Below are 25370 nucleotides of genomic sequence, written 5' to 3' on the forward strand. Positions count from 1 at the left end.
AGCGGCAGCAACAGGGCAGACAGAGGAGACAGACACACTGTAGACAAACCATCCACAAGGGGCAGGAGCGGCCATGCACTGACGCTTCTTCCCTGTCGGCGACAAAACAGGCCGACACCAGACTTGCGTCTTAGCTGTATTTTTATATTTCCCCAGTTTACTGAAAACAATCTTTTCTGACATTTATCCATATGGGGAATTTTAGTTATCTCAAAGTACACAGAAATTACCTACATTTGTCCATAAACTAAGCACTGATAAAAAATACTTAACATAGCAACATTTAAGCATCCAACAAAGAAGAGCTTTTTCCAAGTTATAATTTTTTTCCCACCTGAGCTGAGCGATATTTGACATCCGGGTAGATAGATAGATAGATAGATATATGTATAAAAGCAGAGGCGTCCCTCAAACTGACCGTAAGATGAACCAGCACACAGATTCCTTCCTTGTGGATAGAACTCAAGTTCCAGACGCAAAATGGTTCAAATGGGATCAAGGAGCTGACTTCCTTAGGAAACAAACCAGACAGACGCAAACTAAGGCGGAGCAACGAGGCCCACGATCAACCCGCCCATCTTCGTCTTTCTTATCAGGAGCAGACACGTGTGCACCCTGCGGGGAATGGACTTCCTCCCCAGGCCCCGGCATCAGGAGGCAGCGCAGGAACGGCCATGGCCACACGGGTCAGGAGGCAGGGAGGGCGGGGGACAGGCAGCAAGAGGCTCAGACGCTGACTGGGCCACTGGGTCCCACGCTGTCACTCTGCTGTTCTGTCTGCTCCTCCGTGTTTGTAACTGGGACAAAGTGGGGCAACTCTTCGAAGAACACTTACCCCATAAACTCGATCAAAAATTTTATTTACTAGTTTCTGTAAAACACAGCTGATGTCCATCTACAATGGTCTTTTAGGGTAAGAAACAGTGAGTCGACAGAGGAAAGGGCTGTGACCCTGCGCTGGGGGCAGCTCGCCGTGCCACTGGACTGAGAAGGGGCCGCGGCGGGAGGCGGCCGGCTCAGCGCACCTTCTCGAGGAAGGCTCTGCAGCACCGCACGCACTGCTGGTAGACGGCCTCGAAGTCGGAGTCGTTGCCCTGCGAGCACAGGGAAGAGGAAGTGACAGACGTGCCATCAGAGGTCTGAGCCAACGTGCGGGCATAGCCCCGAGCACAGACGGGAACGTACTTACATAATAGGGGTCCTCAATAATGAGCTGTTTTTGTGGATCGTAGCTCCCAAGTAGCTCAATTTTCGCTCTGCAGTTTTTAACTTGATTACCTTTTCTATTCAAATCTCTGCGAAATTGAAACATGAACTTAGTTTTCTGAATCATGGTTTCGAGCTAAACGGGGACATCTGCTAGGGTTTTACAAGCATCCATAGCAAGACTCAGAGACAGTGACCTGATTTAGAAAGGAAATCAAAAGGCGAGCAGCTCTGCCCGGGCCCCGGCGGCGCAGTCACGGGCAGGGGAGCTGCAACGGCACAGGACTTCACCCTCTCTGCCCAAACATGCATCCTTGGCCAGAGAGTGAGTATGTGTCCTCTTAGCAGCCCATGTTTCTGAGACTAACAAAGGTGACAGAATGGAACTCAACAAGATGTTGTTGATAATACGGAAAAGGAGCACACAGCCAAAGAAATGCCCCCAACTTCCTTTCTGCAAATCCATGCCCCTGGGATCAAATGCACAAGTGAGGCCACATGGCACAGTGGTGACTCACAAGCCTCCAGGAGCCCAGGCTAAAATTCCACCACACCCGCGGCAGCACCAGTGAACCTGCCTCAACTTCTTTGATAAAGTGGGGCAACAGCGAGAATCTCTAGAGGAAGTGCTTTGGCTGCGGAGCACAGGACCCACAGGCATTTGGTGAGCCATTTGTATCCAATACCTAGTCTAACAACTTCTGTCTTTTAAATTAAGACAATCAACAATCTTATTCTATTTTTTTTGTCTTTTGTCTTTTTAGGGCCGCAACCGTGGCATGTGGAGGTTCCCAGACTAAAGGTCTAATTGGAGCTGCTGCTGCCGGCCTATGCCAGAGCCATAGCAATGCCAGATCCGAGCTGAGTCTGGGACCTACACCACAGCTCACGGCGATGCTGGGTCCTTAACCCACTGAGCGAGGCCAGGGATCGAACCCGCAAGCTCATGGTTCCTAGTTGGATTCGTTTCCGCTGCGCCAGATGGAACTCCTCCAACAATTTAAATAGAGTAAAAGGTTTTCTTTTTCGTCAGTCTTTCTTCGGGTTGGGGGTGGGGCAGCAGGAAAGGGGAATGAAATGAGAAACAATAAAACACCACACTCTCCAGGAACCCCTGCAGCAGGAAGAAACTCAAGCTCCCACAAAGCATAGCTCAGTATAATCAGACGATCCTTGTGCAAGGGTGTGGCGCAGTGGAAAGGTCCTCCCACTCTCCACGAGTCTCTGGATGCCAGGCTACTCTAAAGAAGTAACTGTACATCGTGATCATTATTACGTATGTTCCATCTTTAAGGCAATAACAGTCATTTAGGACAACAAACTGCCTGGCCTATTAGGAGCTGAATTAAAAAGAAATACCCTTTCAAAATGTGATTACCTCAGGTTGCTTTCATCCATACACAGTATGTAATCAAAAGTGGCAAAGTCTTCTTTGGTAATCTAGAAGTGAATGAGAAGTCAAAAGATAATGTTTACATTTAGACCAACAAGCCTAGAAGATCCAAAACAGACTTAAAAAAAAAAAAAAAAAAAAAAAAAAAGGCTATACTTGTCTGCTACTCACTAAGAGAAATAATTTAGGGTACTTCAGAGTTAAAATAGAATTACGCTAACTTCCTGAAACTGTATTACAAAGAAATTTTATACTACAAAGTTCCTTGGAATAATCATGAAACAGTGTAATATGTAGATGCAAAGGTTAGACTTTGATTTCTAGGAAACAAAGTATAATTCAGTTAACTTATTCAAATGTCCCATACAGAGCCCTGTATTTCATGGCATAAGCACCATCCTGAGCCCAGCAACGGGTACTGACTGCAGGACTGAGGGACGGCTCCCCTCCTGCGGGGCCAGCAGCTCACGGAGGCACCAGGGAAGCAGGGACGAGTCGGGGAGATGCCGCTGCAAGCAGGTGCTCAGGAAGACCCATCAAGAAGGAACTTGAGGAACTAGTCTCTAGATCGTCCTCATTCGAACTGAATTATCCATAATCAGGACAGGAGGAGAGGGCCACTCGCTATTTTTACTGATTCTAACCTAAACCCTGTGTTGTTTCTGGCACCATTTCTAAATATAAGCCCACTAAAATACAAATGAAAACTACTTCACAACTCTTGAATATTATAAATAATGACAGAAAAAGAAAGAACTCCATTCAGTATCTTTAATAATCTATAATGGAAAACAAAAATAATAGATACATATTTATATGTATAACTGAATCACTTTGCCATGCATCTGAAACTAACACAACACTGTAAATTAACTATATTTCAATCTAAAAAATGGCCCATTTAAAAAAGAGGGAGAAATATAAACATGACACAAAATGAAGGTAGAAACAATTTCTAAGAATGCAATTTCAATACTCCTCTTCCTCATTAAAAAATCCTCTAAAATTTAGTGGTACAATGAAGCTACAGAGAAACTCCCAAAAATCCAGTTAAACAGAAGTGTGACACTACTACAATCAGGGTGGCAAAAGAACAATAAATATACTCATTACTCTGCTAAAAAAGAGCAAATCTTGGCGTTCCTGCCATGGCGCAGTGGGTTAAAGATCCAGCACTGTCTCCGGCGTGGCTCAGGTCACTGCTGAGGTTTGGTTTCAATCCCCAGCTCTGTACAGTGGGTTAAGGATCTGGAGTTGCTAAAGCTGTGGTGTAGGTCACAGCTGCAGCTCAGATTTGATCCCTGGCCTGGGAATTTGCATATGCTGCAGGTGGGACCAAAAAAGAAATAATAAAATTTGGGTCTGGCTGTGCGCTTACATTAATTTTTAGTGTAGCAAAGTACTGGCACTAAATTTTGTCACTGTTCCTAAGGCACTAACTTATTTTAAAATCTATTAGAACAAATACAAGCTATTTCCCCAAATTAGTTGTTTGGGAAATATCCTGGGATTAAATATTAAGCACTGCTGTTAATGGAATGACTTCAATTGCAGATCCTCAGAAAGACTTAGTAACTGACAGCCACATGTAGCTATGCGATGTCTGGATGCTAAAATAATTGAGAAAGGAAGGGAACAGCTACAATCAACATCTTCTAAGAAAGCGCATGGTAAAGCTCTTCTCGCAGCCATAAATCAAATAGTTTGTGGCAAAACAACCCTATTGCCAAAAAAGTTAGAAAAAGCCCATCAAAACCAAACACCTCTGCACAACCATTAACCTGCTCCCATGACAGCCAGACTCAGAAGGAACAAAATCCCAGGCCACAGAAAGATAAGAATTAGTTTAAGAAACAATGGCCCAAGTTCCCACTGTGGCTCAGTGGTTAACAAACCCGACTAGCAGCCATGAGGATGCAGGTTTGATCCCTGGCCTTGCTCAGTGGGTTAAGGATCCGGTGTTGCCATAAGCTGTGGTGTAGGTCACAGATGTGGTTCAGATCCCCCGTTACTGTGGTTGTGGCTGTGGCCTGCAGTTACAGCTCCAATTGGACCCCTGGTCTGGAAACCTCCATATGTTGCAGGTACAGTCCTAAAAAGACAAAAAGACAAAAAAAATTGTGATCAGTATTGTTCAAGAAAATTCAGGACAAGATGTAGGATTTCACCAGAAAGCTGGAATCAACTTTTCAAAAATCAAGTAAAGAATTAAATACAGTAACAGGTACCATATTCAATGAACGGAGGCTTAACGGACTGTTTAAAAACATTAGAAAAATTAGTACATCACAAAACAGGTCGGCAAGAAATCTCAGACTGAAAAACAGAGAGTGAAAAGGATGGAGAAAGTAGAAAAAGAAATTTATGTCCAAAATACACTTAGGCTGAACTTCAGAAAAATGAGGAGAAACAAACTATAAAAAGAAAACAGCCCAGAATTTTCCAGTACTGATGAAAACCATCAAGGCACAAATTCAGGAAGCAAATTCGACCACATAAAACTGCTGGAAACTACACACCAAAAAAACTAAAGACAGAAGAAAATGCTAGCAATTGCAGGAAACCACAAAAGACAATGGGTTAGGTGAATCCTTCCAAATGATTAAAGTAGAAATACTATCATTGACAAAAATTTTAAGAGAAAGGGGAGCAAGAGCCAACTGTTCTACGCAGCTGCTCCACTCTGACAAAGTGTAATATGTCCCACCTGACACAGTGTGTGACGCTGGGTGTGTATTCAACAGAACTGCACACGTATCAAAAAAACTCCCAGAAGACTCAGCCCCAAACTAGAAACGACTCGAGCGCATGCCAGGAGTAAACCTGGTAAACCTCGGCCTGTCTGTGCAGCAACACTGACGCCTTGAATGAAGCTGACCAGCCCTCTGTCGGGAGCAACAACATGGAGCCTCTCACAGGGAGACGCTGGCAGGAAGGTCCACACTCGAGGACCCCAGTGCCACACAGTCGAAAAGGTAGACGCATTTCGCATTTCGTGGTGGCCTCTGGAGTAGAAATGCGCTGGTCATGCTGTAAAAATGCACTGAGCACACTGACAATCTGTGTAAGTGTCAAATAAAGTTTACTGCAAAGGGGAAAGAATGTCTGATAAGATAAACATCCCGCAGAGCTACCCGGATGTGGAGAGGTCCCAGACTCGAGAACTGAGCACATGCATTAAGAAGAAAAAGCACCCTAAACATATTTTATCTACCAAAAGCAGATTTAATAGAACTATTACCAAACAGCTCTCAAGTTGCTGACACGCACTAAAAAGGAAATCTGTAAACATTAGAAAAATGCTAAAAAACAGCAAAGATCTGCTGTGATTCTGACTATAAAACACATCTTACTAGGACTTCGACATTTCTTTCTTTTTCTTTCTTTTTTATTTTTTGGCCAAACCCTCAAATGCGGAGAATCTCGGGCCAGAGATCGAACCCGCCACAGCAGTGACATAGACTCTGAAATTTAAAAAAAAAAAAAAAAGGTTGAGAAAACAGTCTTAGAAGCGACAGGAAAAAGAAAAGAAAGAAAGAGAGAAACAAACAGATAATGTGGAAATACTACTTCTAAAACTGGTAATTACATGTGTTCTTAAACAATAAAAAGTTTCCAGCTTTTAAAGACATGTGCACTTAAAATACTTCAATAGCATCCCACTTTTATTATATACTTCTAATATATGAAAAAATATGATCTTAAAAATAGAAAACATGAAAGTATGAGTGCTCATAATTCTAAAGGATTATTCAAAATAAATCTACATTATTTTAAAAAATAGAAAGTAGAAATGGGCAAGGTATAAAAAACCCCAAAGAGACTAGAATGGAAAAACGATATAAAAAATGTTTAATCTCTGTCCAATGAAAATTCTACTTAATAAAGGGCGAGGTCCTTAAAATAGTTAAATTTTTCTTTTTCTTTTTTTTTTTGTCTTTTTGCCTTTTCTAGGGCCACTCTCGTGGCATAGGGAGGTTCCCAGGCTAGGGGTCTAACGGGAGCTGCAGCCACTGGCCTACACCAGAGCCACAGCAACGCTAGATCCGAGCCGCATCTGCAACCTACACCACAGCTCATGGCAACACCAGATCCCCAACCCACTGAGCAAGGCCAGGGATCGAACCCGAATCCTCATGGTTCCCAGTCGGATTCGTTAAAACCGATTCCCTAAAACAGTTAATCTAAATAGTAAATTATTAACATGCAGAATCAACTGAAATAGCCAGAAATTAGAAGTTCACGGATCTAAGGGTAAAGTTATCTAAACCACATAATGTGTGTATTACAAATTTCAGAAACATTATTAACATATTAAAAGTTATTTCTACGATAATTTTGTGAATTTCTTGGCTCACACTTCTCAATTTTTTTTTATTTTTTATTACTTAATTATTTATTTTTGTCTTTTTAGGGCCACACCCGTGGCATATGGAGGTTTCCAGGCTAGGGATCTAATTGGAGCTGTAGCTGTCCGCCTATGCCAGAGCCACAGCAATGCAGGATCAGAGCCACATCTGCGACCTACACCACCGCTCATGGCAACCCCGGATCCTTAACCCACTGATCGAAGCCAGGGATCAAACCCACAACCTCATGGTTCCTAGTTGGATTCGTTAACCACTGAGCCACAACGGGAACTCCTTGAGTTTTTTATGAAACAAATACAGAAACCTGTAGTTAAATCCTAGTTCTACCACTTTGCAGCTGGGTAACCTTCAGTAGGTCATTTATTTTCTCTCTAGAACTGTTTCTTGATCTGCAAAATGGGTTTACCAACTAACTACTCACTTCCGTAATTAATAAAAATTGAGAGGAGCAGAATCTAAAACATGACATCGTGTGGCAAAGCAACCTGGAAAGTTTTAAGTAGACAAGGTTTGCTGTAACAATGACGAAAGAGCCTTTAGTCTTACAAAAAATTCTGATTCAAGCACTGATATTGCCACCCACACTTAAAAGCATGCACTATGTTTGACGACTAATTTTCAAAACACTTGGCTTCTCACTTTGAAGCCTTAAAAGCTGGCTCATCTCGGGACATGGCCTTTTGCTTGGCCTACAAAGCTGTAGGTTTCCTCATGATGGATACAAAAGGAAGTTAGACTTTAGCTGGATTTTTTACAAATCTGGTTCAAACTCCATTAACATGCTGCTAAAAATCACGGTCCCTGCAGAAAAACGTACCACATCCTCTGCATCGGACAGGGAGCCGACCCCTTAGAAGCTGGTTCCTGTGGTTCTGGAGCTCCCAGCGCAACACCCACAGCTCCAAGCCAGGGAGGGGGGCGGGGTACCCGCTCTCCAGCCATCTCACCACAACTGCTACTGTGAGAACCTCAGCCCACAGCCCCCCTCTCTGGTTCCATGAGCTAGAACCCTGCAGCCCAGTGAGGTGCCCACTAGACCAAGTGGCTATTGAAGTCAGTTCAAATTATTCGTTCAGCCTCTGCCACACTGGCCACATCCCCAAAGTGCAAGAGCCACAAGCTTGTGGCATCTGTAAGGGACAGAGCAGATAAGGCATACTATCTTTCCCCCAGACACTGCACTGGGCTGCGCTCCAGAACCCAAACCCGAGTATTACTGCTGGTCTGCGGGCTACACATCCCTATCAGCGTTAACCTGTATTTCCAAGGCGCATCACTGCTGAAACTGTTTTTGAACTTAAAGCAGAACTGCCTTTGAGCAGTAACTTTGTAGTGGCAGCAGCCTAAGTCACCATGGCTTAAATGTTTAAAGACCACGCAGATAGAAACAAAAAGGAGACCACACCTCAGGTCTTCCTGCTCGTAAGCAGGGCTCTCTCCCTATGCGTTTTAACCAGTAAATTCCAAGGCCACATAAATCCTTCGGAACTGTGGAACCAGAACGATGCACTGTGGCTGGGTATGCTGACCCTGACTACACACAGTCCTTACAGGTAAGCCTGATTAAGCCTCTCACAACCGCTCAGGTTATGGAATCAACGTATTAGAAATTAAACAAGGTCTCTTCTACCTGTCTTGCTTTATGGGCTGTGTTAATGCCATGATGTCTTAGGCAGCTCACAGCTCTTGGATCTGGTGACCGGCCCACGTTCCAATCAGAAACAGCGCTGCTGTCAATGACCCACTGCAACACAAAACACACAAGGATACCTTCAAGGTCAAGTACGGTACCTGCCGGGCAATGTGACTCATGGGGACACCATGCCTCTTCATGCAAGCCTGCCCCCGGTAATCAGGAGGGTTTCCTAGTTCATACGTGGACGTCGCTGCACTGTCTATCCTCCACTGCAGGAGAAAAAAAGAATTTTTTTCGAAATTTCAACCCAAAGGCATTCAGGTTGGCCTCCTTAAGAAAATGAACAGTACTTACATTATCTGAAACGTTTTGATCAGTTACGAGTTTTCTGAAAACCGCTTCTGCGATGGGTGATCGACAGATGTTACCTTAAAAGGGGGGAGGGAGGAGACAGAGCGTGAGTGTCAAGTCTGACGGAAGGGCGGGTGCTGGGTTCCAGCACCACACAAGCCGTGAACGACGTCACACACCTGGGGCAGCGAGGAGAGTGAGGCCAACATGTGTCTTTGAGGGGCTCGCCCTGCCAGCACATGGTAGAACCTGCGCCAACAGCGGACCAAACCCCGCGCAATGATTTCACGCCAATGGCTCAAGCACTCACAGGCAGACGAAAAGACACCAGAACAACCAGAACGGAAAGCATCATCTTTCAGTTTGCTATCACTGACCCAGAAGGGAGCCATGTAATCAATGAAGTGGGTTGCAACTCGTCTATTTTAAAATGAAATACCACAGAATCAAGTTTAAAATACATATTTCCAAATATACTGCACATAATAAAGATGAACGCTGTTTCACAGAATACACAAGCAAGTGTGTTTGGGCGTAACACACAGTGCACTTTGGACAGTTGTACATAAACTTCTACCACGAGACCTGTGCAGAGCCCTTGCTTGAACGCCGTGACCCGGAGTCAGCAGCTGGGGTGGCGACGATCCTCCAGGCCGTCCACTGTGCCCAGAACTTACAGCAGCAGTGGCAAGTTCCCGGATCCCTAAAGGCTACCCTCTCTTCAAATCAGCTGGCCACAAACAAATTCGGGGGCCTTCAGAGGTTCAGTATTACTCTAGGACTTCAGAACTCAGGAAAACCCTACACTTACGATCAGAGTTTTATCATCACAAAAAGATACAGAGCAGAACCAGTCAGAGAGCACCATGAAGATTCTGGGAGAATTCCAAACAGGAAACTTTCTGGTCTTACGGGACATGCCACCTTCCCATCACCATGTGTGACAATACTGCCAACCCAGGATGCCCACCAGAGCTCCAGTGCCAGGATCTACTGGGGCTTCATAAGTAAGCACAAATAGTTGAATTACTGGCCTGTGGTTGGATTCAATCTCCAGCCCCCACTCCAAGAGACCTCCTCAGCGTACACTGTGTAGGGGCTGTCCCTGAACCACAGGACACTCCTATACTCCAAGGGGATTCCAAGGGGTTTGGAGGGTACCTCCCAGGAGACAGGACAAAGGCAAGACTCTTCACTGGATGAAGCCACATTCCTTACTACAGAGGGGAAAAAGATCAAAGACGAAATTGTCTTTCCAAATATTTCCATCACATGCTAAGCAAAGTATTCACAGGAGATACAGAATTAGCTATAATAAAAACAAGAGAATAAATGCTGACAGACAAGCAACATACTATAGGAGCACAGGAACAGATTCTAAAAAGCATAACGATAATAAGAAAATTTCTTATCAGAAAAAAAAAAACCCAATTATGGATGATCTTTAAGGGACAAAGGGTATTTAAACACCAGTTGAAGGAAAAAGGTAGTCTGACACCCTTAACTGGTTCTCATCTCCCACCCACTGGCTGGGACACTACTTACGGCACACACTCTCTAGCACATCTCTCACGAAAACCTAAAACACTCAATGATCTTGCCAAAATAAGGACTTCTATTCTCCTCTGCCATTGCCTTTACCAATGTAATACATTTAACGGCTTCCCTGCACTTCAGTGTGAAAAAAATCCAAATAAATGTTCTGAAACAACAAAACTTAAACATTTCTGAAATACTGTTCTTACTGTCTTGCATACAGGCTACCATGCGAAATGCCACAGTGACCCCAAATCTCTCCAGAACTCGACATCTGTCTCACCACCTCCACCAGCAAAGCTCTGGCCCAACATACAAGCTCTGCACATGGCTGGTCTCCCTCCTGTGGCCCTCGCCCCCACCCCTGAGTCTAATCTCAATTACTGAACACTGCTCTCTAATCATCCCACCTCTGCTCAAAATCCTCCAAAGCCTCACCAGACCTATCCCCCACAGGACCTAAATGTGGGTCCAAAAAACTAGGGCTCAGGACCCACCACTTTATACAGATCTTGATGCTAAAAATCAATTTCACATTTTTAAACAGTTGGAAAATCTCAAAAGCAAAGCATCTTGAGACATGGGACTATCACAGGGAATTCAAATCCCGGTGTCCACAAGTAAATGCTTACAGCCGAGCACAAGAGTCTACAACTGGCTAGGCTGCTTTGGCACCACGCCTTTGGCAGGACCTGTTCTCTGGCTCTTTGCATAAAAAGCTTGCAGATTCCTGCCCCAGAAAGCTCACTGCATGTGAGCAAGTCACTTCTGCCCTATGCGCCAAGAATGGTACTAGTTATGAATCCACCGGACACTGAGAAAGCAGTTGCGCACATTATCTCTGAGTCCCGAGCTACAGACGAGGGTCTGGAGAGACAGTACTAGGTCACCCAGGCCCACTTCTGTAGCTTCCCTGTCTTTCTTGAACACGGCCAGCCCCCTCATTTCAAAATCTTTCAGGCACTTTCCTCTGGATCCAAGAAGCTTTTCTGAAATAACTCATGCTTACTTCCTCTCCTCTTTCAAGTCTTTGCTCAAGTGTCACCCTCCTGATAAGTCTCTCCCTGAACACCTTTCTTAAAACTGCACCCCACTCCCACCGCCTTTCCTGCCTTCCTGTCCTTACACCAACTGACTGTGTAACCAAGTACTTGACTGTTGATGACAGAATGTGAGCTCCGGAGGTGCAGGGATTTTTGTGTTTTGCTCACTTTCTGAAGCCCTCAGAACAGTGCCTGGCACCATGGCAGTTGCTAAAAAAAATAAAAAGTTAAAGTACTGAAAATAAATATATACATAAATACATGCAAGCAGACATCTCCCATTAAGAGCCACCGTGGCGCATTATGTCAACCTAAGCAACAATACTAAGTGAAACAAACAAGGCCTTGGAACTCCATGAGATGCCCAACCTGAACTGAACTGCCCTTTAATAAATGTGTTCACACCATCCCTCAGCCTTCAGTGGAGGGCTTAAAAAATGAATGATGCCTACTGTCAAAACTTACTTTTCCCCTCCTAGAAATTTAATGCTGCAAATAGCTAGTGAGCATCTTATTTTGTCCTACAGCTGGAAATACAAAGAAAAATAAGCCACAGTTATTGCCATCAAGAGGGCTACATCTAGCTATAATCTGAGGAGGCTAACAAGTAATCATAATAAAACCTGAGTGAGGAAAGGTTATCTATAAAAAGGGTCGCAGGAACAACTCAGCTCCACTTAGAGGATCTGGGAAAAGGAAAGAAGGGAATACTTGGGTCTGACCTTTTGGAAAGGCTTTTGGGTATTATGCAAAATGGACTTCCACGAGGGAAGGCCCATGCAGAGCATGTGAAGTGCTAGAAACGAGCAAGCCTGAGGGTGTGGGTGAAAGAGGATAGTGGGGAGACCAGGCAGACTTCTTTGGTCTTCCTGAAGGGGCACCTAAAAAGGAGTGGAAGCGCTATTCTGCAGGAAACACACATATGGGAAGATTCAAAGTCACTGGACTACTGACCATTCAGGCCTTCCTCTCTGAGGAATGAAGGAGACAGATGAACGCACCAAGGAATAGAACCCTGTGGTCTGCATCAAAGGAATACTCTGGAAAGCTTAAGGGAAAGTGCACTTCATTTTGAGTAAGGGAGGCTAACTGCTGAAATCCTAAAAATCAAAATAATTCTGAGCTGGAAGTTACCTGAAGAATTAAAACATTTTAAAAATTCTTTATTTTCATGTATAGGAACCCCGGTACACGGGCTGTCATGGCGACCTGGGGAATCCGGCTGCCTGATCTAGCTGTTATAACCAAATCCTAAACCCTCCCATTCCATCCGCCTTCAGGTCAGATCCACTTGTGGGCAGTGGCCAAACAAGCCAACAAGCCAGTGTTGTCAGGGGTTTCCGGGAATCAGGAGGCCCTTAAGAGACAAATCAATCCAGCGGCGTTGGGTCTATGGGATGAAGATGAAAAAGGGATGCTAGGCCGGTGCAATGCCTGGAGTGCAGGTACTCCGCGCGGGAGGGGCCTCGGTCTTGGGGAAAGAGCTGTGCAGAAGTGAGAGGCCCAGGCCTGCACCGAGGACCGGGCAGGGGACAGGGGATCCGACGTGGAGACAGGACTGAACAGGGGAGAGGGGACGCCCTTGGAGAGAGAACCCGGCACGTTAAGGAGACCCCGCCTGCAGAGCGGCCAGGGCAGCTGCGCGACGTGGAGAGAGCGCGGCGCCCCATCCGACCCTCAGGTCTCCCCTCTCTGGCCTCCTCCCCTTCACCGTCCCTGCCCAGCGGCGCAGCCCAGAGCTCACGGAGCCCACCCCAGCCCTCCAGATTGGGGTTAGATCAGCGGCGTCTCACCCAGACACACGAACAGCACCGACTTAGTCACCTGCTCGGCCATCTTCCCGCGCGCAAAGAGGCGCCCAGTAACCGCGTCGAACTGCTTCCGGCGCGGCGCAGGCGCACTGCCAGCAACCCGCGCCACGCGCCTGCGCAGTCCGACCCCGCTCCGCCTAAAGAGAGCGTGCGGTCTCGCGCCTGCGCATTCTGGCCCGAGCGCCGAGAGAGGGAGGAGGAGCCGAGAGCCACCTGCGGGGGGTGGGGGGACTAGGGGCGGGGAGGGGGCGGGGCTGAGGGCCACCTGGAGGGGGAGGGGCTCAGTGGGGACGAATTCAGGTCACAGGGCTCGGTGACGTGACCACCCGAGGGCGGGGGAGGGCGTAGCCCCGAGCTCCACCCCAGAGATTAGGGGCCACAAACTGAAGCCTGAGAGGCGGGGCCTCATCGGTCCCCAAGGGTCCTCGGAGAGTCAGGGGTCAGTCCTGGGGTTCAGTTGAGCGTCCCTCACCCGGGCCGCGCGGCCGAACGTGCGGCCTGCTGTCAGGGGTGGGCGGGTTACCAAGGGCGCCTCCCGGGGCCCCTGGACCCTCGACCCCTAGTCCCCCGGTCAGAACCGCCGCTCACAGTTCTCTCTGCGACAGGGCGGCCACCGGGCTGCCCAGTCGTCAAAGATGGGCTGCTTCAGGAGCAGCCCTGGGACCCAGGAAGGGGAGCGCACACCCTCCCTAGCTGCTGTTTTTGTCCTGCGAATACGTATAAAGTAGGTGCTTTGCCCTGGACCAAAGCGGGTGTTTACCTGCTCCCTCACCTGTCTCAGGTGCGCACCTCGCTAGACCGGTCCCTGCCCTGGGAGGCGGAGCCGAGCAGGGAGCGCCCTTCCTCTTCCTGGGTAGGTGTCCGCAGCTCGAGGGGCGCCGGAGCGGAGGAGGCTCGGGGTCACAAGTGAGTACAGGTGTCGGTGACGCCACTGAACCTCACCTGGAATCGGGACCACCCCTCTTATCCTGCTTTTAAAAAGTTTTGCTGGGGAGGGCAAATCTTCGGTGAAAGAGGGAGAAATGATGTCTTTGGGATTTTTTGCTGTTGCACATCTATTAATACTTAAATATCCCACAAGATGTCAGAAGTTAAGAGCTCCCTGGACTCTCCACAAAGGTGGCTGATTCAAGTGTAGCCCCAGGCGATTCAATTTACAGAAAACTTCTAAGGTTTTAATTTTAATCATCATAACTCATTTTTTGTTATTTGCGAATATGTAATATTTGAAAAGCCAAGTATTAGTTACTATCTTTTTCATTCCCATCTGTTTCAGTAGAGGTTCTGGTCCTTTTTTAGACAATTTGGGTTTAGATGCTTCTGACTGTGGGGCAGGAGTCATGGTCCCCCTGAGGTGAAGGGCCCAGGCCCTCTGCAGCTCACCTGGCCCTGCCTGTGATCAGCCATGGTTTCAGAAAACCTCTCGGGGCAGAGTGGCTGCTTCCCTGGGGCTGGGAGCACTGGACCACGTTGCTGAGGTGGTTTTCCCTTGCTTAAAAAAATGGGAAACTGCTCTGAATTGGTAGATGACCACAAGGTAATGAGATTTACCCTGCCAGCTGGAAATGTGTCATTCTCACTTCATTTCAACAAATAATTCAGTGTTACCCCTGCTGCTGCTGCTGAGGCTGAGTTGGAGACAGTGACACAGACAGGGGGCCCCTGCCCGACAGGGAGTAGGAAAGATGGTCCTGGAAGGTTCTACCAAAGGGGAGAAGTTTTCAGATTTTCTTCTGTATACAGAACACGAGTGTCCTGCTTTCTTGTCCTCATCAGAGTTTTTATTGAGTTGTGGAAGATGCTTGAATTAATAACGGGTTAGTTGGGAAATCTGCACACACCCACCTCAGCAAAATAACAGGTTTCCGTAGTACTGTTGAGTCCTTTGTGTGACCTGCTATTGGAAGATCTGTGCAGTGACCAGCTGGAGGTTAAAATAAGTTATAACTTCATCCTGTTTATCATGCTTAAATTAAAGAGGCATGGTGATATGGTTTACGAATGTTCTGCTGAAACAAAATGAGTTACTGCTACCTCTCATTTTTGTAAAATTAAAACAATTATTTAAAAGAAAGAAATCTTTGCTCATCCAGAGTGATTTGATGCTTTTATTCCATGCAGAATGTTTTCTCAGGGGATTTCTCACTGTTTAGAAATAAGGGCGCGGTGTCTGGGAAGAAGAGAATGTTGACAAGTCGAGGGGATGTTGCCACCCTGTTGCCGAATGACCAATGGTCACAAGTCCTGCACGTTGCCTTATGTGCAAGTGTGTCCTGATAAGACATCCTCCTAAGAGCAGGGAATTTTTGTTTTCTTTGGAAGGAATCCATTTTCACACTAAATGATCAGCCTGGAGTGGCAGGTGTAGTCCTGCTCTGAGTCTGAGAAAAAGTGAAGCGGATATAAGTCAAGGGTTTCCTCATGCCCGAAGTCATGCAGTCTGTCCTCTCATCCGAAGCCTGCGGTCAGGGGGACAAGGAAAGAAGCGCAGGTCAAACTAATGTTTGGGTTCAAATGATCAGTTTGAAGTTTGGATTAGATGGTAAATGACCTGACCAGTGAGACCTGTTTTGATTTCTAGAACTGACAAACGTTGTATCCTTAAGACAAAGGAATTAAACCCAGACCACAGAAAGATAAGAGTTAGTTTAAGAAACAATGGCCAGAGTTCCCGTTTGGCGCAGCGGAAACAAATCCGACTAGTATCCATGAGGATGTGGGTTTGATCCCTGGCCTCGCTCAGTGGGTCAGGGATCCTCTGTTGCTGTGAGCTGTGGTGTAGGTCGAAGTCGTGGCTTGGATTCTGTGTTACCGGGGCTGCAGCTTGGATTCTGCCCCTTAGCCTGGGGACGCCCTTATGCCGCTAGTGCGGCCCTAAAAAGGAAAAGAAAGAAAGAAAGAAACAATGGCCATAGTTATCAGGCAGTGGTGTCCAAGATGATAATGTTCTAATAAAGCTAAAGGCAACATTTCAAAGTCTTTTATTTTTGGCTAAGATTTATAGCCAAAATAAAGATGTATTTAAAATTTCCTATAGATAGCCCTCTCATAATTGAGAGTCCATTGAGGAAAATAATATAGTAGATGTTGCTGACGGAAGGAAAGTTTGGGAAGCCCTGAGCTCGGAATGATGAAGTATGAGGGGGGGCTTTCTTGACCTTGCTTGCCTTCCAGACCCCATGAGGGCTAGACTGGAAACCAGTCGGTTTTCTCACCCCAGATGGCAATTTACTCTAAGTAGGATTGGAATGTTGCTGTTGGCCCAGTGACCCCAACCCTGAGTGTATTGCCCTTTGATCAATATGGGAACTACTTTCATATATTAAGCTCATTTAAAGCTTTTTCAGTTTCTAAAGTAAAAATTTTGTCCTAGTATTGTACAGTTCTTTTTTTTTTTTTTTTTGTCCTTTTGCCATTTCTTGGGCTACTCTCACGGCATATGGAGGCTCCCAGGCTAGGGGTCAAATCAGAGCCTACACCAGAGCCACAGCAACGTGGGAACCGAGCCACTTCTGCAGCCTACACCACAGCTCACGGCAATGCCGGATCCCCAACCCACTGAGCAAGGCCAGGGATCGAACCCGAAAGCTCATGGTTCCTAGTCGGATCTGTTAACCACTGAGCCATGACGGGAACTCCTGTACAGTTCCTCTTAATTAAAAAAAAAGAAGTTTTGGAGTTCCTGCCTGTGAGGCCCTAAAAGAAAAAAAAAAAAGTCAATTAAAAATTAAGAAGTGAAGATTTTGAATATCTTAGTTACTTTTTAAAGAAAAATTTACATCTCTTTTCTTGGCTTGAGGTTTGGCAGCCATCCTTCTGTTAGAGGAAGTTCAAATATTTATAGATAATTTGCTTTGCCTTGGAATTCAAGAGAATTAAGACTTTTTTGCATGTTCAGATGCAAACCATGACTTAATAGTGACCTGTATCTTCATCACTTCAGCAATGTAATGACATTCACAGGCTGATCAGACCGTGCTCGCTCCAGCTCACGGTATGGCAGGGGCACCCACTCCGGCTCATGGGACAGCAGAGGAAACGTGGACGAGCCAGATGCTGAGCACCCGAATTGGGGCCCATCTCTAAATTGTTACTATTATTTGTTGGCTCTGACAGAGAAACTAATCAAAGCAACATGCTTTGATTAGAAATTTAATAGGATCTGATACTGTTCAAACACATTAGTCAGACTCTTTCGGAGTTCAGCTGAAAAGTCTCCTCGCCACCACCAGCCTTGTGACACCCAGTTTGCAGGGACACGGGGACCAGACTCAGGCTTAGTGATCAAATGTGTGGGCTGCAGGCAGCCTACGCTGCATCTGAATTCCCCAGTCCGGTTGCTTTCCTTCCCCTGTTTACAAAAGAGGCTCTGACTGTCCTTACACAGGATGTTTGCAATAGCAACTCTCAACTGTGGAATTTGCTTATTTGACTGGTTTAATTCTGCTTGGTTGATAGAGTTCAAAGTAGAAAGTCTGTGGGGTAAGATTTATGTATCATTGACGATGCGTTAGTTGCAATGTGTCAGAAAATCTGATCCAAATTGGCTTTAGCAGAAAAGGGTTTTACTGGTCCATGTGTTTCAAGAGCCCAGAGTTCCCTGTGGCCCAGCGCTGGGCTGGGCAGCCCCAGCAGAGGCCAGGTTTTCTCTCCAACTCTTGCCAAGGGCTCCTCTGCAGGGCTTTGTGCTCAGGCTCCCCCTTGTGGAGACAAAATCTTGCGGCAAGTTCAGACAGAAAAGCCTGCAAAAGAGGCAGTTCTGACAGCTGCCCTGAAAGCCCCCAGTCCGATGCTGATGTGGGTCAGCTTTGGTTACAAAGCTCTTCTGTGGCACAAGGTGGACCCTTGTTCAGGTTTCGCAAACAGGGCACCTGCTCTACTACAGGGGCAGCATCGGCAGAAACGGAAAAGCCATGCTAGATCTGACATAAAAGGCAGAGCTCTTCAGCAGGAAAAGGACAAATTTCCCCCGCAGTTGAATCCAGGCCAGTGAGATGTACTGAGCATCTGGGCGTATGAACGAGCCTCTGCTTCTGGCCACAAAGGCTGCAGGAAAGAGGAGCAGAGATGTGTGGATGTGGGTCCAAATCCCAGGCTCGAGTGCCAGAAATGTAAGCACCGTGTTCCGAGCCCTCGTTTCAGTCCCTTTCCAGGGAGGGTGTCGAGAAGAGGGGTCAGACCTGTGCCATCTCTGCCCACTCAGATTTGCTTTTGGTCTTCCGTTACCAGTAATTCCGAAGCTGATCCTGTTGTGTCGCAAGGTATTGATGGCGCTGCAGCAGAGTTTCCTCCTGCAGGCAGGGGCTCTGGCCCTGCTGTGCCTTCGGGCTGGAGGGGACGCTGGCACTGAGGCTGGGGCAGCCTCGACACTGGGGCCGCTTGAGGTTTCGGAGATGACTCCGCTTGCTGCTCTCCTGCACTCAGAGCACCTTAGCTTTGCTCTGGTTTGGTCTGGTTTTGTCCACCCTTTCCTGGGAGGACCTAGAAAGGACCCTTCAGGGTGCTCTTCCATGAGCCGTGACTTTGCTTCCAAGGTCTAGGAAACACCGCAGAGTCCGAGAGGCAGAATCTTGCCAAACCTCAGCCCTGGGCTAAGATTTCAGTTACTCAGAGGGCTTCAAGTGGAAGCTGCATTTAAAGTTGGTCTTGAAGAATGAGTGGTATTTTCAGAGGTCAGAGGTCAGAGGTTGGCTGATGTGTTTTCTCCTTTCAGGCCAGATAGCCCACATGTCAGGCTTTGGGGGCCAAGAGGCAAAACGGAGGATATGTGTTGACACTCACACGAAAAGAGAGAAAACAGTCTTCCAAAATTTTTATTGATGAAACTGAATTGGAATAATAATTGAGAACTTTTCTGTAACCCAGTCTCCTGGTGGCTAGACTGTGACTCTCACTACCCGAGAACATTCCTACCTGGGTTCACTGTGCAGAATCTTTACCACACAACGGATGACGAATGTCCAACTGTTCTCTTTGAAAATGTGTTCTCATGCAAAATGCCATGCTTCTTTTGGTTTACTTTTTTCAACCACTAAAAATGTAAAACTGCCCTCAGGTCACAGGCCACAGGAGGCTGGATGTGCCAAGTCCCCGGGGCCTCTTGGCTCCAGACGCCCCTTTGAGGCCAGCACCGGATCCCCTAATCCCACTTATTTGAAATGGGCCCCCGGCTGAGCTTCCTCAGGAGGGACAGGCAGGTCATCGCGTGGCCAGAGCCCACCTGGCCGCAGGCCCTGGAAAGTGCTTCCCACAGTCCCTTCCGCTCAGGAACCAGAGCCCCCAGAGCTGCGAGGACCCCGCCCCTGCTGCAGCCAGGCTCCCGCCACGCCCAGACCCCAGCTGCCAGGCGCCAGCATCCCGAGGGCCCGGCCTGGTGGGACAGGGCTCTGTCCCCTGGGCTGGGCCTCACCTCCCGAGGGAGCGCTGCAGCCCTTCCAGACACCCTCCTGAGGGCTGCCTCGTTGACGGTGCCGTACAGGGGGAACACGCCGCCTTTAACCTGCTCTGGGTCCCCGTCTGCTGCACTTGCTCCAGGTGAGCAGGGAGGTTAAAGCCAGAGGAGAGGGCGCAGGAGGGTGCCCGGGAAGAGTTCAGGAATGTGAACTTGTCTTGAGACACACACTAAGGGGGGCACTCAGTGTAGCAAAGGTTTAACTTTTAATGAAAAGGCAAAACCACTGCTTTGCTTTTTTTTAAAAGAACTTGCAAATGGTCTATTATGAATACTGTGTAATCAAAGGGAAAGCTATTAACATATGGTATATTTGATAAGTGCTTTTAACCATTTTTCCACTGCCCCAAACTAATTAAGTGATTAGAATGTGTATAAAAACATGTCAAGTCTAGTCCTGAGTTAGAAAATGAAAATTACAAATGCTTTTCCATCTTTCTTCTTCAGCAAATGCGATGGAGAGATCAGAAATAATTTTTTGAGTATAATAATTTGGGTAATGTCAACTGCAATAACAACCCCCTGAATCTCATTTCCTAGCACAGTAAAAGGAATGCCTCCCTCATGTCCCGGGCAGTGGGCAGCTTCCCCCATGTGCTGGTCCAGGGGTTTTGCATCAATCCCACTTGTGGCTGTGCCCCGGAGACCTCCTCAGCCAGGGACAGGCAAGGGCATGGAGAACGCTCTGCTTTTCACTGTTGTGGCACCGAAGCAGTGCATACGTGGGCCGTGGGCACACACGGGTGGGTGGGAATTTCTCTCCCGACCACAGAACTGATAAAGTGGACCCTCTGCATGTGCCTTATTCATTCTGTAGAAAGTAAGGTCAGATCAGCTTAGATACCAACAAAAGCTAAGAAAACAAAGGCTGTGTCTAGTCGTAATGTAAAGCATTAATGCATATGTGCCTTGCAAACGGACAAGTGCTGTTAGCCAGTTTGCTGCTTATGGCCCAGTTTGCCTCGCGCCACCTGCCAGCTCAGACCTCCCCCTGTGCAGCAGTCAGATGGGGGTGGACCTGACCCCCTTCGGGTCTCTACACACCGGTTGTGGTTTTCAAAAGCTGTCCATGTGTCAACACTGCGTTGGAAACTTAGATGATTGGAAATGTCCTACTATGCATAATTTTTCTCGATCCCTGTGGAATACCAAAAGCTGCTGCTGATGCTCGTCAAGTCATGACCAAAAGCTACTTCCAAAAAGGCCCGAATAGCTACAAAAGGATATTCACCTGGAATTTTTCTAGCTTGTATTTTGTTGACGATCTTCTAAATGCAGACTGTGTAACCAGAGCATTCATAACGGAGAAAATGTAAAGGCCACGAGGAAACTGACTTGATCTTAAATGGACGGCTCCTGATTCCCCATTTAACAATGACGTGCTTCTGAGGATTTGCCTGTGTTCATTTCTGTGCTTCATATTCACCACTGCAAGGGAAAGCAGAGCTCCTGGAGTGTCAGCCCTTCGGTATCTCAGTACCGCCATCAAAATGGGATGGTGGGATTTTAAACAAACACATGATTGAGAAGATGAAGAGCAGCTTTGTATTAGATCCTAAAAATTCAAATTTCAGAATTACCAGTGAATACAAATGCATATAGTAACAATTCAATATTTAGTGTATAGCCTCTCTCCAAATCCCTGTCCTTTGATGTGTATGTGCATGCGTGCGTGTGTAAGGGCAGAGGAGGGGAGGCTGTGTGTGCTCTGTTGTTTGTGTAAAACGTAAGGATACATTTATCACTTTTCTGTACCTTTTCATGCAAGACATGTTGGCTGTGAGAGGTCAGATTTTAAACAAAAGACATCTTTTGGAGTAATCAGTCATAATTTCTTTTTTACAGCTGGAGTCATACATTACCACTAATATATTAGCATTTAATTATAAAATATTCAGTTTATGCTGAACAGTATTTGTTATGCAATATTTCAGACATACAAGGGACTAATGAGAATAACAATTTACACCCACGACTTGCTATACACAGTCCAGGAGAAAGAAGTACAAGTTTCTAGTAAGTCTCCTGGATAAGCCTTCCCCAGAGCCACCTCCCAAATCAAATACATTATTATATATATATATATATATATATATATATATATATATGCATTTCTATAAATGTTTACCTAAATTGTGATACTCTATATATCTTTATACAGCTTATTTTTCTTCTCAATATTATTTGTATTTTCCTATGTTGATGCACGTTTATCGAGTTGAAGTTCTGTATAGAATTTGTTTTTTCTTTCTTTTTTTCTTTCTTTTTTTTTTGGCTGCCCCGTGGCGTATGGAGTTCCCAGGTCAGGGATCAGATCCAAACCACAGCTGCAACCCACACCATGGCTGTGTCAGTGCCAGATCCTTTAAGCCGCTATTATTAAAGGCCAGGGATTGAACCTGCGTCCTGGTGCTACAGAGATGCCGCAGATGCTGTTGTGCCGCGGTGGGAAGTCCTATACGGAATAGTGTTTTACTAGTGCACCAAACGGGATATATCCCTCCTCCTCTTGAGGGCAGTTTATTTCCTGTTTGAAGGTATTTGTTTTCATGTTACTATTTTGCTGTTGAAACCATTGCCGAAGTGAGCGCTCCTGTACACCTTGTACTCCATTCCTGGGCTGCGTAACTAGTAACTAATTACCCCAAAGTGGTTGGCTTGCAACCAACATACGCTCTCACAGTGTGAAGGCCACACGTCTGGGTGTCCGCAGGGCCTCCAGGAGTCCCTCCTTTCCTCTCCGGGCCCCCGGGGGCTCCACATGGTCCCGCCTCGACGCCTCCGTGTGCTGTCTGTCTGTCTCTGCGAGCTCTCTGTCTGCGGGAAGGGTGCCCATGTGGGGTGCCCATCTGGCTTTGAATTCCATCAGCAAAGACCCTTTCCCCAAATGAGGTCCCTCTCCCAGGGTCCAGGTGGATGAGGCTGGGGGGCAGTGTCTCCGTGAGCCTGTCCGAAGTAGAACAGCTGAAGCCTCCTGCTGCCCTCGAGCAGCCTGGCCCTCCGAGGGGACGTGGGACGGAGGCTGCCTCTGCCCCCCGCAGCCTACGCACTGCTGCAGGCTTTCCAGGAAACGTAAGGCAGTGTGGCCTGGCTTTGCACACCCCCGGTTTCTAGGGAATTTGATAAACTTTTCATATACTTATTGGCCATGGAGTTCCTCTTCTGCGAATTAATTGAACACTGCCCAATTTTCTTTTGTGATTTCATATTTTTATTGATTTTCAAAAATCTTTACATAGTCTGGATTCTAAATCTGTTATTTATGTTTATGACATATTTTTCAGTCTGTGGCTTATATTTTTGTTTTTTCAAACGTGTGTTTATACAACGTTTTAAATGCTAATGTAGCTGAATATACCTGTAGCTTCCTTGTTTATGGGGTTCCTCCATCCTCAAGTCATAAAGATATTCTCTATTATTTTTATTCTAAAAGTACTAAGTTTTTCTTTTAATATTTAGGTCTTCAGTTACATTGAATTCCTTCGCGTGTGATGTGATGTTGTAACCTCATTTCATTTTGTTTTCCACTGAATGACTCGAGTCGTCCCAGAATAATTTATTAATCTACTCTGTCATCTCTGTTGTATGTTTTAAAATAGAAGAGCATGTATTTCTTGCTTATGTCATGAAGGTAGCATTTTTAATAAGTGCTGTGGATTATTTAATAAATTTTGTTGTGTATTTAAAAAAAATAAGTTCTTCACATCCCATACCAGTAGGTCAAATATTTGAAGTAAAATCTCTGGAAGAAGAACTTTAGAATAATAGGCGTATAATTTTTTTTAATTAAGGCCTTTAGTCACAATAATAGAAAGACAACAATGGTCGAAAGCCCAGAGAGGTATTGCTATATAAGTAAAAACAAATACGAAAAGCAATACGTAAAATATAAGAATAAGAAGCTGAGATACAAACTTGTGACATGATTGAAATTATAGACAAAATGAGTATGGCAACAGAAAAATAGGGAAAGAACATGAGCAGAAAATATGCAAAACAGAAAATGTAAACAAACAAAAGAAAAACTCGCTAGTATTCAGATCAAGTCAAATAAAAACTTGTCCTTCTGTCCCTTTGATGTGGGCCCTGTGCCTCTACCAGCCTGCCCAGTAATGGGACAAGTTTTTTATGGTACTACCTAGTGGTTCTAAAGTTGGGTAGTGATTTCAGAAGGTGATTTGATAATGGGATAAAAACCTAAAATATTTTCTGGTTTTGAGTCATTAGTAACAACTCAAGATTCTATCTCAAGATACTTAGCGCCCAACGGTGGCATCTGAAAGACTAAAAATGGAAGTCATCTATTTCTTCAGCAGCAGAAATCAACGCAGCCACACTAAAGTGCCGACAGTAGTACTGGTGAATATTAGAAGCTGGGGTGCCTTTTCCTTCAATATTTAAAGCAGCTATCCTTTTCCCTGTATTTTTACAGTGTATTGATGTCATAATTTCTGATTGTTTAAAAATACAGAGCAATTTTCATCATAGATGGGCCTTTTGTCCTATGACTTTAAAAGGCAATTCTCCCATTATTTCTGGCTCTTTTATGGGATGACTTTTGGCGTTTTAAATCGTCAGTGAATTTGGAGTTTATCATTATGGAACTTGAAGCTGTGGATGAATTTTTCTCCCAAAAAGACAACCATGTATTGTGTAATAGAGTTTTGCCACTTTGATTTGAGGTGCAATCTTCTTTATATATTAAATTCGTTTATACATTTGGGCCAATTTTTGAATTTTCTGTTTTGCAAAATTGACTCTTCTGTCTGTATTTACTTCAGCATATGTTAAAGCCCCAGGAAAAATATTGCCCATCGTTATCCTTCTTTCTCACTTTTTCCTCTAGCTTTGCTTGGCGTATTTTTCCATATGAATTTGAGAATTACTTTGTTTAGTTAAAAGACACTTGTTAGACTTAAAAGAGAATATGAATTTGATTTCTTTTTTTATTTTTAGTCTTTTTAGGGCTGCACCCATGGCATATGAAGGTTCCCAGCCTAGGGATCCAATCGGACCTGTAGCTGCCAGCCTACACCACGGCCACAGCAACCCCAGATCCGAGCCGCATATGTGACCTACACCACAGTTCATGGCAACACCGGATCCTTAACCCACTGAGTGAGGCCAGGGATTGAACCTGCTTCCTCATGGATACTAGTCAGATTCATCTCCACCGAGCCACGACGGGGAACTCCCTGATTTCATTTTTTTTCTTTTTTTCTTTTTTTATTACTCAGTGAATTTATCATATTTATACTTGTACAATTATCATCACAATCCAGTTTTATAGGCTTCCCATCCCACAACCCCAGAGCATCCCCCCACCCCCCGAACTGTCTCCTTTGGAAACCATAAGTTTTTCAAAGTCTGTTGAGTCCATATCTGTTCTGCAAAGAAGTTCATTCTGTCCTTTTCTCAGATTCATGTCAGTAAAAGCATCCCTGATTTCATTTTTAAGGAGAAAAACCATCATAAGAAAATTGTAAAGACAAATGACAAAGAGGAAATCAATATTTGTAATTCATTTTCTAGAAAAAAGGTTAATTCCCTCATTATATAAATCAATAAGAAAC

At 45.6% G+C, this 25370-nt stretch overlaps 2 protein-coding genes across 15 annotated transcripts in view; one reads left to right on the forward strand and one right to left on the reverse strand.

The window, feature by feature from the left end:
* Positions 1 to 125: 125 nt before the first annotated feature.
* ACP1 (acid phosphatase 1) lies at positions 126 to 13411 on the reverse strand. 2 transcript variants are annotated; one of them, NM_001444476.1, is made up of 6 exons: positions 13329 to 13411; positions 8960 to 9033; positions 8600 to 8713; positions 2585 to 2646; positions 1190 to 1295; positions 126 to 1094 (listed from the first exon to the last, which is right to left on the reverse strand). In NM_001444476.1, exons 1-6 carry the CDS (start codon positions 13369 to 13371, stop codon positions 1017 to 1019), a joined length of 477 nt encoding a protein of 158 aa, NP_001431405.1. In that variant the 5' UTR covers positions 13372 to 13411; the 3' UTR covers positions 126 to 1016. The 2 variants fall into 2 exon arrangements, with proteins under 2 accessions (NP_001431405.1, NP_001431404.1); NM_001444475.1 differs by lacking the exon at positions 8600 to 8713 and adding an exon at positions 8761 to 8874.
* A 103-nt stretch (positions 13412 to 13514) lies between these two features.
* The window catches only part of SH3YL1 (SH3 and SYLF domain containing 1), a 46188-nt gene continuing 34332 nt past the window's right edge, over positions 13515 to 25370 (forward strand). For 3 of the 13 annotated variants that reach the window (XM_085015731.1, XM_021085718.2, XM_021085719.2), the window contains exons 1-2: positions 13515 to 14252; positions 19402 to 19880. In XM_085015731.1, coding sequence (XP_084871857.1) covers positions 19505 to 19880 — 376 coding nt within the window. In that variant the 5' untranslated portion in view covers positions 13515 to 14252; positions 19402 to 19504. 13 annotated transcript variants of the gene reach the window in all.

This window comes from Sus scrofa, chromosome 3, assembly GCF_054392235.1.
Source record: "Sus scrofa isolate SSC_HxYL_T2T_F1_AM1 chromosome 3, Sscrofa_HxYL_maternal_Yorkshire_Landrace_v2.0, whole genome shotgun sequence".
Taxonomy (NCBI): Eukaryota; Metazoa; Chordata; class Mammalia; order Artiodactyla; family Suidae; genus Sus; species Sus scrofa.

Excerpts from the sequence above, each read along its gene's own strand:
- ACP1 (NM_001444476.1), bottom strand. The coding sequence starts at position 13,371 with ATGGCCGAGCAGGTGACTAAGTCGGTGCTGTTCGTGTGTCTGG. Across the intron at positions 8,714-8,959 it reads ATCAAAACGTTTCAGATAAT|TGGGTCATTGACAGCAGCGC; the intron begins GTAAGTACTGTT and ends TTTGTGTTGCAG. Across the intron at positions 2,647-8,599 it reads CAGCCCATAAAGCAAGACAG|ATTACCAAAGAAGACTTTGC; the intron begins GTAGAAGAGACC and ends ATTCACTTCTAG.